Raw genomic sequence first — 15,361 nt, 5'->3', positions numbered from 1 at the left:
GAGCAAGTGCACCCTTTAGTGCTGTGTATAGGCATCAAGTCAAGAATTTTTCAACCATGCTTATATAAAATTTAACTTATGGGTGCTCTGAAAGTAATGGATGTTTATAAATATGATTTTTGTAGCAGCAGCTTGTTCATAGTGTCAGTTCAACATCTATTAATAGACTCGAATTTAATTTTTTGTAAATGCCTTAAATAGGAAATGTATTGTGATGTCTTCTTGTGGTGTTTCAGGTCTGACTTGTGTCACAAAGCATTATCAAAACTTCAAAAGAGTAGGAAAGGAAAGTAGCACATAGCCTTTTTAAACTTCAAAGGAATTGTTCATTTTTGGTTGTCATTTAGATAAAGTTCGTGTCCTCACCTCCTGTTAGTACTCTGGAGGTTTGTCTGCTCTCTGAAGTATTTTTTAATCAGAGCTTTTCCTGCTGTGACCTCAGCACTGCACATCCCAACTAGGCATGGGTGAACTAACAATCTTCCTTCCTAAAAGCAGTGTTCCTTTATGGAAACAATGTATTGATTTCAGTCTCCTCTCTGTGACGTTCATTAACGTGTGGAGAAGCTGAAGTGGGTCTTTGTGTTACCAGTAATGAGTCAGAGCTTCTGATCTCAGTTAGCTTAGACCTGTCTGTATCCTGTTCCTTTGAATTTTTCTTTTTGACACCTTACAGGATGGCTGCTGCTAAAATTCAAGGTTGAAGTTACTTAACACTCGGAGCCAACTTGCCAACTTAAAGGCAGTAAGTTTGGGTTAGATTTTCCTTGCAAGGTTTGTTTGCCCACTGCAAGATACAGTTTTTCTTCCTGTGCTTATCACTTCAGAGGTTGATTTGTCTTGGGCAGAGAGGAATAACATGGTCCTTAATCCATCCCAACTCTTGCTCCTTTCCTTTTGTGAGTGGGAGACTGAAGTGTAGGGAAGCTTTCAGAATGAGAGATTAAAGAAAAAAAAAAGTCTGGCCGCAAAGATTTATAGTGAGCAAAGATGTAATGTGGTGTTACATCACTACTGTGAATTAATTTCAAATGTAAATAGGAAAAGTTGTTTGCAAAAATGTGTATATGTGAGATGAGAGCGACTTAATCTTTCTTTATGACATCAAGTTTGCATTGTTGGCAGTCCTGTAGAGAAATACAGGAACTGGAGTTGTTCACAGCCTCCTATAAGCTCTTTCTGAGTTCTACTGGGCCTGTATTTAGGAACTGGTGGTTTGGATCATACCAGTGTGAGACACAAAGCCCACTCCTCAAAATTTCATGAGTTTAGTAGGGAAAAATAAGGGACTGATCGACAAAGCAAAACTAACTGTGCTGGGTACATGGCAACAGCCAGAGGCACACCCAATTCTTTAGCAAGCAATCCTTTATACTGTTGCTTTTGCATTACTTTCCCAAATGACTGCGCATTTTTGGAGCCAGTTTGCCACAACTCCGCCTCAGGTTGCCACAGTGTTGCCTAAATCCACAGCTACGGTCTCGGAGGGTCTGTCAGGGAGAAGGCCTGGACTGGTCTTCTGATGCCTCTTTGGACTTGGTATTCTCCTTTTATGTTGTATTGTTCTCTGGCTGTGCTGTCTTGGTTGCACATTTTGCAAGAGCAGTCCTATCTTGTGATACATCTTTTGTGAGCACGCTTACGTCTTGTGATAGCCTTGCTTCTTGCACAATTTTAGTTACACTGTCCACAAAAGCAATCACAATTTGCCCCATATGTACAGAAGTGGTTGCAATTTATAATAATTGCTGAGGCAAATACAAAATAGTGAAATCCAATTGTTACCTAGCAGATTGTAGCAGTTATGAGCATTATTAGCTGGGAGCAAGTGTGAAATTCGGTAACCATCACCCTCTGGACAAATGCATTCCTTCTGCTCCTCTTTGGAAGTCATTCTCTATGCCACACTCCAGTTAACCCTGTGTCAGTCTGTAACAGTTTCCAGGTTCTGCCTCTGCACCCTGCTCAGTCAGCTCACTGTGGAGCTGGAACCTCTTCCATGTGCTGTAACCAAAAGCTGTCAGATCTGTAGGGCCTGTCCAACAACAGCTTCCTGCATGCACAAACAAGCACCCTTGAGCTGCTTCTCTGCCCTCCAGCTCAGCCAGTCCTCCTCTTTTTATTAGTGCAAGCAGCAGTCCAGGCTCCTTGCCCAGACATTGCCGCTCAACCACAAACCCAGCCAATTTGCCCTGAGCTTACATGATTTGCTAGAGGTGTAAGTATGCAGGACTGGAGTTGCTCTTGGCACTTCTCACTGCTGCACTGGTATTTGCAATTGCTTCTTAACATTTTAGTGCAAAATATGTGGTTTTGGTTTTGCTTTCTATTGGTACCTTATTAGTAGGGGTGCAAAGGTCCTCTAAAGAAAACCCAGATTGTAAGTGGATTGTAAAGAATATTGTTCCTCCACTCCACCTGTCAGTGGAAAACTTCACAGGCTCTTTTGAGACATAGGTTTAAATCCAAGGTGCAGTGCTGGGTGCAGCTGATCTGAGCTGGAGCACAAGCTGATCAAGGCACTGCGTGAAAAGAGCTGGCAAAGAAAAGTCAGTGTTGCTTTGGGGAGCTGTGCTGTGTCACTGCCTCTGCTGGAGGGTTCTGTGGTGAAGTTGGTAATTTTTGGGTTATTCAGTGTGAAACTGGCGCAGTGACTACAAAAGGGTTTGTTTTGGTGCTCACCCCAACTGTTTTGGTCCTCTCAGCCTTCTGACCTGCTGGGGAGAGGACTGTGCTGCTATTGCAGCAAAGGTGGAATCAGAGCAGTTCAGTGCAGCATGTTTGGTGTATTTGTAAAACATACTAAAATTTAAGGAGCTCAGTGATAGAAAACCTTGTGTAAGAAGAGACAGAAGGACAAGTTTTACCTCCCAGGTATCTTGGGATGGACAGCAGTCCATGAACGTGTAGGATCTCACAGAAAATCCACAGATGGAGAGGTGGATTTGCTTTTAAACTCCCTTTCCTTATAGGTTTATGCTAACTCATGATATCTGTTGCAGTGGTACTAGAGGTCAAAAATGGGAAGATTCCACTGTGCAGTGGATTCGGAGCTGTCTTCAGGGGGGTAGTTACCACTGTCAGTGTTGTAATTTTTTTTAGAAGTTGATTTCCTGTGCAAATGAAGGACTGCAGAAAAAGCACCAACAAGTAAACCTGACAAAATGACGAAAAAACCCAAACCCAAAGATTTCCTACTCCTAGTTCTTCACTGCATCATTCTTGCCTGGATTAGTATTGCTTCAGGACTGGGGTCTTAGTGCAGCACTGCACAGTGGAGCATTACTATTAGTAATGTATTTTTTTTATTGCTTGGGGTTTTATATTACTCTGTTTATCCTACATTAGGATTCCATGCAGTAGCAAGGACTTTCTTGTACATGTGTTCGTCTTACTGAAATGCTTTTTTGAGTTTAGATACCCATGTCCTGTTTCTCCCCACAGGATTGTCCTCTGTAGGCTCCCAGCAGAAGAACAGGCAATAAATAATTAATCTCTGGGTCAGGACATAGTAGTTTAATTTGGAACAATAACAAATCTTACAGAGACTGCAATACAGAAGAGTGCTTTTGCTCAGTTTTCTGAACAGCTTTCTGTTCAATGTCTGTACATTTAATTTTGGTGTGTGTCACATGCCATGTGCAATGACATTGAATAGAGAAAATGCATTTTCAAGGCAACGCTTCCCATATGTAACACATGGCCTTTTGTTGGGGAAGAATCCCTGATGCTGCAGTCAGATTATTGCACCTCCTTTGTACAAAATCATTGGAAAGAGCTGGAGTGGGAGGGGAGGGTCACTCTGAAACTGTGAAGATGATTTGTTGGAAGATACCCAGGCAGTGACTATAACAGGGATCCTTCTCTTGCACTGTGTCCTGGCTATCCCATGCCTCCTAAAGCAGCCAGAACATCCAACTCCCTGAGGGACAGGGCTGTGGCCTCAGGCCAAAGGTGCATCTAGAGGGGTTTGTGGCGAGCCTTACGTCGATGCAGCATGAGGCTGGTGGCCAGGAGCTGGAGGAGCAGGAGACAGAGGCCTGCCAAGGGGATCCAGAGGAACGCGAGACAGAAGTGTTCCAGGTTTTCCTGCATGCTGCCTGCAGAAATAAAGAGGGAAGGTCCACCATATGCTCACAGCTGGTGTTACACCCAGTTCGGGGCCAAAGGAGCTTCCCGGAGCCCTGCCTGGTATGCCTGAGGCAGAGAGCTTCCCCTGGGCCTTCAGTGATGTTCTACTTCTGTCAGCATTTTCCTGGGAGCTGGAGAGAGGACATGTGGCCAAAAAGTTTTCCTGTGTCCTCTGATGAGGCTAAAAACAGACCTGGGCCCCGAGGCTCTACCTTCCCTCTCCCTGTGTCTGGTGTGCCTGGGACATGCTCATGCTTTTTACATCATACTTAGCCTTTCCTATGGGGGATGAAATGATGAAATTTAATCCTTCAAATCCTCTGCTAAAGCTATATGGATTTTCACTCTCCCCCCATCCCAAAATAACTGAAGGATCCCCCTTGCTATCAGTGGGTCTACCTCCTCCCCTCTCCCTCCCTGCATCCAGGGTACCTGGATCTGGTGTCTTCAGGCAGGAGTCCTTTTCAGTGATGTCCCACTAGGTGGTGGGTTCTGGTGTGATGGGTGACAGGACAGTAGCAGCTATGAATGAAATGGATTAATTCAGAATGTAAGGAAATAAAATAATATAATTCTGCCATGCCCGGGCATGGCTGTTTCTGTGCCTCAGCTCTGGGAGATCTTCACAGAGCCCATTTTGAAGGGGGACTCTCCCAAGGAGGGTCTCCCAAGAGCCAAGAGGGAGCTGCAGCCTCCTTGTTTCTCACTCTCTGACACCATCCTCACAAAGTCTGAGCCCCCTGAGCTTGGTAGTACTTTTGGGACCTGCGTGTGCTGAGGAAGGAGGGGGTGGTGGTGGACTTTGCTGTAGTCTTCTCCCTTCAGAGCCATGGGTGGGGTGGGGAAGTGAGGATGGGAAGATGGTGCTGGGTCTGCCCCATCACGCTTGCCTTTGGGGCAGGAGCAGTCCCAGGAGGAGAGAAGGGAAGCAGGGAGCCTCTGGCAGGAGGGACAGTTGGTGACAGGATGCCTTGGGCAGGAGCAAGCTGGGAAATGGGGTTTGTGGGAGGGATGGCTGGTTAAAAAGGGCACGGGCAGGGGGTGCTGGGCATGTTGGCAGGGCTGAGTGAGGTTGGGTGAAGGTGTTACTGACCTGATAAGAAGGCAGGCTGGACGGGGCTGAAGTACAGGCTTTGGTTGTAATTCACCACACAGAAATAGCTCCCCTCATCCTGTGGTGTGAAAGATTTCACTACCAAATTATAGACTGTGTTGTGTTTGCTCGTGTCAAAGCGTGTGGCTGTTCCCTGATTCCCATATGTGGTCCGGGACACGGAATTGATGAAGACAATGAAGTGAAGGGTTCTCCTCTTGTCCTGGCGGATCCAGAATGCACCACTGTTCTTGTGAGTCTGACACTCCAGCTCCAGCCTCTGTCCCACCTGGAGCTGGGTGATGTCCCTGGGAGACCTGACCTTTATCTCAAGTGACTGGCCGTAAATCCCAGGGCATCCTGCAGGAGAGAAATGCTTGCTGGAACCATTTGGGAAGAATCAAAGGGTTCTCTGAGGAAACCTCCCTCCCTGCCCATGGGCTGGAAGTACAAATGGAAAGGGAGGGTCACGCTGTCTGGATGATGTGGAGGTTTTCATGGAATCCTTGCTGGGATGGTGCACGGAGGGTGCTCAGCAATCAGCCACCCGGTCTTGAAAGATGGGTGCTGCCCTTCCAGTGCCTTCTCAGGGACATTACACCTTCCCAGCTTCTCTGAAGTGATAAGCTGTACAAGCTCCCTATGAACTCTAACTTCTAAACCTCTTTTCCCACCCTTCTCCGTCCCCTCCAGAACCACTCACTGGATCAATCTCCCTTTCCAGTGCAGGTGCTGCTGCAGCCACCCCTCCAGATCCCCTTTGCTGGCTGAAGTGAAGGGGCTGCACAACCCCGTGTCTGTACTCACAGAATTCCAGAGCAAGCAGCAGGAGCAGGGCAGCAGATGTGTCCATCTTCTCCTGGGGTGTCCGTGCTTGCAGCACAGCTGAGATGATCTCTGTCCCTTCTCTTGGGAGGCTGTGTAGCTCTTTGGGGAGGATGTGATGTCATCAGGACCCCAGCATCAGGATGCATTCAGTTCAAGTCCGGAATTTTGCGTCCCTTTAACCTCATCATTTCTTAGGAGTTCCTCAAAAATTTTTTTTCTGGCTGACTTTCTTAGACATCCAAAGTGATGCTGCTCATGGCTGAGCTAGGATCAGCCACCACAGCCTGCTGTTCCCTCCTTGCAGCTTCCATGCAGAAGATACAGAGCAGCCCCATCCTTTGGTGCAGGCCCTGGAATGCTTTTCTTGGTAGGGATCCTGCCTCCTTCTCTTGAGCACCTTCATGGAGTCCCATGTGCATGGCAGAGCCCACAGTGACAGAGGGCTTCATGGTGTAGATCCACATGTGTTGTTTATCACCAAGCACAGGTTTCTGGCACTCAGATGGGTACTTCTCTGTTGTCATTGCACTCCTTCTTTGTTCTGTTCTTCATTGCTGTTGTTCAGCAAACGCCTTTTCATGCCAGGTAATTGGTCTAGGAACTGGAACCTGTTGAGACTGCCCCTTGCACAAGTGAGTGCTTTGACTTTTCTTTGTTTTCAAACCCATGGTTCTTTTCTTTAACCACAGTGCCTTCTGCTCTTCAAAAACTCTTTTATGCTTCACCAGAGAGGACCCTTCCTGCTGCCTCCAGGTTACCACTTGCACATGGGGATGGAGAATGCTTCCTGGACTTTTGCATGCAAGAAGCATTTCACTAGAGTGCAAGGGGCTGGGCTGGTGTTTGATTTCTTTCTCCTTGGCTTTGCTATTGATTGCTTTTCTGTGTGAGCGGTTTTTTTATTACACCTTTGCAAAGAAGCTCCTTTTCTTCCTTGGTCTGTCAGAAACCAGGTGCTGCTGAGTTTGATGCCTTTGCTATTGGGGCTGCTACCCAGAGGCTGAGATGACCCCAGCCATCTTCTGGAGTGTCTGTCCTTGGGAACAGTGCAGCACAGCTGAGATGATTTTTGTCACTTGGCTTGGAAGGCTGTGCCGCTCTTTGGGGGGTCAGGACCCTCTTGGGTAAAGTAACAATGCTTGGCATCTGTGGCAAAACACTGAGGAAAAAAAAAAGAATTTTGGAAGCAATTAGTTTCTAGTCCAGAATTTGTGATTTGCTTATTCTTTATCTATTTGTGTTTTTTTTTCTCACCTGTCTCACCACAGGTTCCTTCTGTCCTGCCCCAAAGCTCATTGTGTGTTCCAGTGGAGAGGCCCTTGCTGCTGCCTCTGTGACCACTGGCACAGGGGTATGAGTGACACTTCCTGGAACTTTGCCCACACAGGTTTTCCTGTTGATTATCTTTCTGTGTAAAGTTTTTAGTTTAATTTCTTTTTTTTTTTTAAATTTTTTTTTTTAACTAGCCCTTTGCCAAGAAGCCTCCTGATTCCTGGGTCTGTCAGAATACAGATGCTGCTGTTTGTGCTGCTACTGACAGCTGAGTTATGGAAAATGGTTTAGGAACTGTGTTTATATCACTGGGCATAAAAGAGTGGTGAAGAGTGGGGAAAGCTGCTGCTGGGCTGCTGAGATGTGTGAGGGTCACTGGTGCTGTGTGAGCTGTGCCCTGCAGAATGTGGGTTGGAGGATCAGTGTGAAGATGTGTTGAGGGAGGCAGGAGCCATCCCAGAGCTTCCCGAGTTTGGCACTGGGCTTAAAAGTGATCAGGTGTGTTCTGAAATAAAAAAAAAAAAAACAAACAACAAACAACCCTTCTGAAACAAATAAAAATTCTCAAAGCTAACAGACCCTGCTTCTATTTCTTCATCTGTTGGAAGAGGATTTGGGTGTGGGGGTCAGCACCAGAGCAGGAGAATGCTGCACTTCTGCCTGGGCTACAGGAATGTGGTGTGATGTGTAATATGAAAAGTGGATATGAGAATATGAGCAAAGTTTCTGATTTTGGCAGAAACACTCTAAGTTATAGCTTTTTAAGTGAAAATTTTTAGCTCACACTAATTCAATAAGAGACCACCTAATAATTAAATTGATCTCATAGCCTCACTGTTGGGGGTTTTCTGTTATTTATTTTTTTCTTCATAGTGTGTGTAGTTCTGTGGAGTTGTCATTCAGCATTTGCCTGCTATTGTTTAGATACACTTATCTAGTCCTGATTTTTTTTTCTTTAATTCTCACAAACAAGTAAGTTTGGAATAACTTTTGTTTTTCTCTCCTTCCCATGTTGTTTACAGAGGAGACTATCAAAGGGTTTCTTCTACTCTTTTGTTTTGCCAGGCTTTTATCAGCCCCATGACAAGAATTCCAGAGTACCCACAAACTCTTTATCTCAGGCACCTTCAGTTTCCTGGGATGTGGGAGTGTTACTGGGCCCATCAGCAATTCCCTGGGAAGATGCCTTCAGATGATTTTAGGCTTTGGTAAGCTGGAAGCTGAAGTCTGCACCCTAAAGCTCAGGATGGTATGTAAAACACTGGCTTTCTCCTCAGCCAAGGCTTTTTCAACCCCTTGTTTATTATCTTCCTGAAGGATTTTAGTTTTTCTGAGACTAGGAACTGAAGAGAGAAAGAAATAATGGTCATGAATCTGACTAGAATAATTTTATTTTATATCTCAGTTCTTAAATTGCAAGTGTACTAAGGAAATATTTACATGAAATACAGATCTGAAAAAACAGAACTTACAGTAGTCTATAATATGTCCCCAAAATACCAACATGTTGAACGTCCGGCTTACCCAAAACAAGTGACAAAGATTATTTCTTTTAATCTCTCAGGCATTTGCCTCAAAAAGAAAGCAAATACCACTTTCCTTACTCAGGCCAAACTCCTGCAGAAGTAGGTGGATCAGGGGTAGCAGCAGAACAAGGATAGTGTGAGGGGGAACAGTGAACTTGAGCCCTCAGGACTGTAAAAACCTCAAAAATAAGACCCTTTAATCCATATTTAGCTTCTCAATGCAGTCTTGTATGCCATTACAGGAAACAATAAAAGCCCTAGGAGAGAGGTACCACAACAAGATGATGTGTTGAGTGAAGATAATTATTTCTAAGGCTTTGTGTAGCAAATTCCACCTCTGGCTGCATTTTTGGAGGAAATTGCACACAGCCTTGAGCAAAAGTCCAGCTCATGTCCTTATTTCTCATCAGCTTCTCACTGAGGCTGTCAGCATCAGGGCTTGTGGTTCTTGTGCCTGAGCCCATCACTGGGAACAGAGGTGACCTTTGGCACTGCCAGAGAAGCTCAGGGTTTGGGAGGAGCTGTGCTTTACTGTGCTGCTTGTTGTCTGTGTGTCTGTACTCCCTCTGATCCCTTCAAACCTGTCAGGGCAGACTGGGTGAGGTGCAGTGGCATTGTGGATAACGTGGGAGATGGATTTCTGTGCTGGTAGCTCCTGGGAGAAGATCTGGAAGGCAGAAGGGGCAGATGCTGGTCTGTGTTAGTTTGGTGTCCTGGGTTTTGTGGGGGGCTTCCCATTTGCAGGTCTACAGAGAGAAGAGGGTTTGGTTTACTCAGATGGGAGAGGAGCAGGAAGGCAGTCAAAGCTCCTTTAGCCCTGGGCTGCAGCCAGGGACCTCCCAGAGGAGGCTGCAAAGTGTTCCTAAATCCTTTTATGTGCAAGTGAAAGATCTGCCACCATTTCAAGTAGCGTCAGACAACAGAAGCTTCTATCTCAAGATACACTAATGATCAAATCTAATATTAATTACAAAATAAAGTGGGCTTTTAAAATTTACCTCTGACTCCTGTCCTCTCATTAAGCCTTTCTTTATATCCAGAAAAGAATGAAGATAGAAGAGCTCAGGGTTTGTGGTTTTTTTTTTAGTTAGACAGGGTGTTATCATTTCAGAGATACTTTTTCTTGTTGGAGCATGTTGCCTGTAGAGAAGTTTGAAAGGATTGGCTTTCCAGAAAGACAACGTGCATCCAGAATAATAGAAACTCAATCTAATGAGTTGGAGATTTGGCACCCCCTTTCAGGGAAGATTAATTTGGTGTGGAAAATGAATCCTGCTGCCAGCAAGGATCATAGGCCAGATCCTGGGGTGCTCTTTAAGGGAGTGAATTGCACAGTTAGTTTCCAGAGAGCTTCCTTTCACTAAGCAGGAGCTGCTCAGAGCAGCAAGATTTTGCTCTCTAAATCAAAACTGAAATATGGTACAATAGGTAAAACCAGAGCTCTGTCAAGTTTAGGGCTGCTGAAGGAGAGCCATCCTTGAGGAGGTGATTTCCTGAGGCTTCTGTTTTACAGCCAGACATCAGGGCAAAGTGGGAGAGCTCTGCTGGGTGTTTTCCTCCCCACAGAGACAGAACATCCTTGCATAGAGCTGCCAACAGGGGTTGAGATAAGTGAAAAATGCAAACATTCTCCTAAGTGAGGCTGCATGAAGAGCTCTTCCTTATCATTTCTCTCCTGGAAAGGCAGATGAGGATCAGGAAAGCACTGGGTGTAATAAATATCCCCTGTGAAAATGACAGTCTGTTCCGTTTTACAGACAGTGTAAAAATATGCAACCTGCCTTTAAAAGAAAAATAAATTTGTAGGGATCCATTTCCTGCTACTGTTGGGGAGGGACTGTATTAATTTGGAGAACTAAATAGCAATTACCTCTCGTACTAAAAAAACCCATGGATGTATAACAAGGAACAGGAATTTATCTGATTTAAAAGATGCTTTGACTGGCAATGAATGAGGCTCCAGAGGTGTGAACGTGCTGTTTCAAAGTTTCTTGGCAACCCAGCTGTTCCAAGCACTAGCCCAGCCCTGGCTGCCCTTGAGCAGCAGTGGGGACTTCTTGGTGTCTCTCTTGCCACAAGCCCCAGGGTGCACAAGGCTTACAAAAGTGCAGAAGTGGTTTCCTGCAGAGCAGTAGAGGTGAGCAAACCAGATGCAGGGAGGTCGATTTGCAGAAGCAAAACACGTGTGGGCAAAAAAAGCATTTAGTCTTCCAAACCAGGAAATTGCAATTCTGAGTCTGGTGGTGTTTTCCTGGTGACTCAGCGGGAGGAGTGGGCTGGGGAGGCAGGAGGGAAAGCATAAAGAGAAGGTTCCTGTGTGCCCTGGAGACTGGGTTTCCCCTCCATCTGTTCCTGTCTGGACTGATGTTTCTTAGGAGAGTCTTGAGGCTGCAGCAGCCTCACTGCTGCTGCTCCTTAGTGCCTTTTGGGGAAACAGGCAGGAAGCCTGTCCAAAATAGTGCAGAGGGGGATTTGGGATGCAGGAACTTGCATGTAATCTGTGGGGACATCTGAATGTGCAGCAATAAAATCTAATGGATGGTTTGGGGAAGGGAGGAGATGAGATATGGTCACCCCACCTCCCTCCAAGTTCAAGTTGGGAATGGTGGCACTGGAAGCACAGAAATGTGGTTTGTTATGAGCACTGGGTGATGCACAAAGTTTTTGGGCTGTCACAAACACCTCCTGTCTTTATGTTTTGTATCTGCAGCAGGGTCAGAGCTCAGTGATTTGAATGACTTAATAGTTCAAAAACCAAACACAAAGCCCAAACAGACAAAAAGCCCCAAAGAAAACCAAAAATAGAGGACAGGAGAACCTTCTGTTCCGTTTCAACCCTTAAGTCATTGCTCAGGCTCCTCCCATCTTCTATCAGATGAAGGATTTTTGGGTTGTTTCTTGGCACCTGCCTCCTTTAACTCTTGAGGGTGAGATGTTCCCAAGCTGAAGAGAAAAATGCCAATGCCTGTCACTCACCTCTTACACCTGCATCTTCGTCTTCTGGTTTCTAAGAAAAGAGAGAAAAAGTTTTAGTTCAAAGGTACCAAGTGACAGCTCAGGAAAGAAATGCTCCAGTGAGGTAGGGCTGGTGTTCCCCTGCAGCTGATATCTTTAAGACTAATAACAGATAAACCAAGCCTATTTTTGAGGAAATCCATGCCAGGGAATGGTGCTTCAGCTCATGTTACTCCAGTAATCCGCTTAAATATTTTCATGAATTAATCTTTAAGGTGAGTAGAAGCAGCAGGGTCAGCCTGGGAAAACTGGGGGTGAATTATTTCTGTTTGCTCTCTCCAGGGACTTTGGCATGTTGCTAAAAATCCCTCAGCAGCAATTATTTCTGCAGCAGGTGAGTGGCAGTGATGCCACATCTCATGCACCCAAGGAAACAATGCTCTTCCCCATTTTAGCCTCTACTTTGGGGTAGATACAGCAAAATAAAATGCCCAGCCATTAATTTTAGACTAAGGTAAAAATCCATCCTGAAGGACTTTGAAATTGCTGCAGAAATTAACTGCAGCTGAGGTCTTTTCAGTGATCATAATATAATGAAGTTTCTCATCTGGTTCCAGCTCGAGCTGCTACTGGGACTCAGCATTTGTTGGAACATATTTACTCTGTTAGGTCAGAATGTTTCAGGCTCTGTGACTTAAACTTCTGAAACATCCATTTATGAACCAAGACAGTTGTTAGAGTAAGTACTGTCTCTTTCTAATCTATTTTTCTTCTTAAAAATCTTTTCCAACATAAATAATTTGCTGACTGTGTGATTCTAAATTGATAATACTTCTTCATCCTAATCCTACTGGGGAGGATTAAAATACAGAGGCTGATTTTAACACTGGTGCTTGTCTTGGCTGTGTTCTGATTAATCCATGCCTCCCAAAGCATCTCCCTGAGGGACAGGGCTGTGGTTTCAGGCCAGAGGTGCACCTAGAGGGGTTTGTGGTGAGCCTTACGTTGGCACAGCACGAGGGTGATCACCAGGGCAATGAGGAGCAGGACACAGGCACCTGCCAAGGGGATCCAGATGAAGATGTGACAGAAGAAATTCAGGCTTTCCTGCATTCTTCTCTCTGCAGGAATAGAGAAGATGGAATGTCCACCAGGTGCTCATGGCTGGTGTTACAGACAGTTCTGGTGTAACCATTTTCATGGGGACTCGAGGGAGGATAGGTGGGCAAAAGTTTTCTAAAAGCAGCCCCAACCTCCAAGGCATCACCCTCCCTCCCCACGTTCCTGGTGTGCCCAGGCATGCTCATGCTTTTTACATCATCCTTAGCCTTTCATAGGGTGAATGAAATACTGTAAATTAATCCTTGCATCGGTGAGAAAGAAGCTCTATGGAACTTCTCACTCCCTCCCCATCCTAAAATGCCTGCAGGATCCCCTTGGTATCAGTGGACCAGAGTCCAGCCCTCCCTCCCTCCCTCCCTCCCTCCCTCCATTCAGGTTACCTGACTCTGGAGTTTTGAGGTTGGGGTCCTCAGTTCTGCCACCCGTGGTAGTGGGCTCACATGTGGTGGGTGCTGCTGTGGTGGCTGTAAGTGAAACGGATGAATTCAGCATGTAGGGAAACACAATAAAACAAATCTCTCCTGCCATTCTTCCCTCTTACTCCTGCCAGGGCACAGCTGCTCCTGAGATCAGCTCTGGGAGATCTTCACAGAGCCCATTTTGAAGGGGGACTCTCCCAAGGAGGGTCTCCCAAGAGCCAAGAGGGAGCTGCAGCCTCCTTGTTTCTCACTCTCTGACACCATCCTCACAAAGTCTGAGCCCCCTGAGCTTGGTAGTACTTTTGGGACCTGCGTGTGCTGAGGAAGGAGGGGGTGGTGGTGGACTTTGCTGTAGTCTTCTCCCTTCAGAGCCATGGGTGGGGTGGGGAAGTGAGGATGGGAAGATGGTGCTGGGTCTGCCCCATCACGCTTGCCTTTGGGGCAGGAGCAGTCCCAGGAGGAGAGAAGGGAAGCAGGGAGCCTCTGGCAGGAGGGACAGTTGGTGACAGGATGCCTTGGGCAGGAGCAAGCTGGGAAATGGGGTTTGTGGGAGGGATGGCTGGTTAAAAAGGGCACGGGCAGGGGGTGCTGGGCATGTTGGCAGGGCTGAGTGAGGTTGGGTGAAGGTGTTACTGACCTGATAAGAAGGCAGGCTGGACGGGGCTGAAGAGCAGCCTTTGGTTGTAATTCACCACACAGAAATAGCTCCCCTCATCCTGTGGTGTGAAAGATTTCACTACCAAATTATAGACTGTGTTGTGTTTGCTCGTGTCAAAGCGTGTGGCTGTTCCCTGATTCCCAAATGTGGTCCGGGACACGGAATTGATGAAGACAATGAAGTGAAGGGTTCTCCTCTTGTCCTGGCGGATCCAGAATGCACCACTGTTCTTGTGAGTCTGACACTCCAGCTCCAGCCTCTGTCCCACCTGGAGCTGGGTGATGTCCCTGGGAGACCTGACCTTTATCTCAAGTGACTGGCCGTAAATCCCAGGGCAGCCTGCAGGAGAGAAATGCTTGCTAGAACCATTTGGGAAGAATCAAAGGGTTCTCTGAGGAAACCTCCCTCCCTGCCCATGGGCTGGAAGTACAAATGGAAAGGGAGGGTCACTCTGTCTGGATGATGTGGAGGTTTTCATGGAATCCTTGCTGGGATGGTGCACGGAGGGTGCTCAGCAATCAGCCACCCGGTCTTGAAAGATGGGTGCTGCCCTTCCAGTGCCTTCTCAGGGACATTACACCTTCCCAGCTTCTCTGAAGTGATAAGCTGTACAAGCTCCCTATGAACTCTAACTTCTAAACCTCTTTTCCCACCCTTCTCCGTCCCCTCCGGAACCACTCACTGGATCAATCTCCCTTTCCAGTGCAGGTGCTGCTGCAGCCACCCCTCCAGATCCCCTTTGCTGGCTGAAGTGAAGGGGCTGCACAACCCCGTGTCTGTACTCACAGAATTCCAGAGCGAGCAGCAGGAGCAGGGCAGCAGACGTGTCCATCTTCTCCTGGGGTGTCCGTGCTTGCAGCACAGCTGAGATGATCTCTGTCCCTTCTCTTGGGAGGCTGTGCAGCTCTTTGGGGAGGATGTGATGTCATCAGGACCCTCTTCAGTAAGAGGCGATGCTCGGCATCTGTGGCGTAACGAGAAAAAAGATTCCTGAAGAAATCACTTTCTTGTCCAGAATTTGGGCTAGTGTATCCTGATCAGTTCTTAATGGTGCCTTAAATCTTTTTCCTGGATGACTTCCCTAGAGACCCAGAGTGATGCTGCTCATGGCCAAGATAGGATCAGTCACCACAGCCTGCTGGGGATCCACAGCAGCTCCAGCTCTGCAGAAGTTATGGATGAGTCCCATGCTTTTGATGCAGGCCACACTTTGTTCTTCCTGGCAGGTATCTTGCTTCCTTCTCTTTAACACTTTCAGGGGGGTCTCATGTGGATGGCAGAGCCCAGACTAGTTTGCTACCCATCAAGTGAGACACAGGTGGTTCACAGCATAGATGTACATATCATTTATCTTCAG

The 15,361-nt window shown here is 46.5% G+C and overlaps 2 protein-coding genes across 2 annotated transcripts; both read right to left on the bottom strand.

The window, feature by feature from the left end:
• Positions 1-3,007: 3,007 nt before the first annotated feature.
• On the bottom strand, positions 3,008-6,077 carry LOC134044141 (T-cell surface glycoprotein CD8 alpha chain-like). Its single transcript, XM_062493231.1, is given in 5 exon segments — positions 3,008-3,129; positions 3,987-4,100; positions 4,839-5,021; positions 5,225-5,584; positions 6,032-6,077. Coding segments are annotated over 5 exon segments (825 nt in total).
• Positions 6,078-9,550: 3,473 nt separating this feature from the next.
• On the bottom strand, positions 9,551-14,836 carry LOC134044196 (T-cell surface glycoprotein CD8 alpha chain-like). Its single transcript, XM_062493311.1, has 6 exons — positions 14,791-14,836; positions 13,984-14,343; positions 13,308-13,391; positions 12,810-12,926; positions 11,827-11,857; positions 9,551-9,596 (listed from the first exon to the last, which is right to left on the bottom strand). The coding sequence occupies exons 1-6, from the start codon at positions 14,834-14,836 to the stop codon at positions 9,551-9,553; spliced, it is 684 nt and encodes a 227-aa protein (XP_062349295.1).
• Positions 14,837-15,361: the final 525 nt, after the last annotated feature.

The sequence above is a fragment of the Cinclus cinclus genome, chromosome 5 (assembly GCF_963662255.1).
Source record: "Cinclus cinclus chromosome 5, bCinCin1.1, whole genome shotgun sequence".
Lineage (NCBI taxonomy): Eukaryota > Metazoa > Chordata > Aves > Passeriformes > Cinclidae > Cinclus > Cinclus cinclus.
The sequence above is the reverse complement of the archived record's forward strand: the minus strand, read 5'-3'. Positions and strand labels throughout refer to the sequence as shown.

Excerpts from the sequence above, each read along its gene's own strand:
- LOC134044196 (XM_062493311.1), bottom strand. The coding sequence starts at position 14,836 with ATGGACACGTCTGCTGCCCTGCTCCTGCTGCTCGCTCTGGAATTCT. Across the intron at positions 11,858-12,809 it reads CACCCTCGTGCTGTGCCAAC|AAACCAGAAGACGAAGATGC; the intron begins GTAAGGCTCACC and ends CTCTTTTCTTAG. Across the intron at positions 9,597-11,826 it reads CGAAGATGCAGGTGTAAGAG|ACCTGCAAATGGGAAGCCCC; the intron begins GTGAGTGACAGG and ends TTCTCTCTGTAG.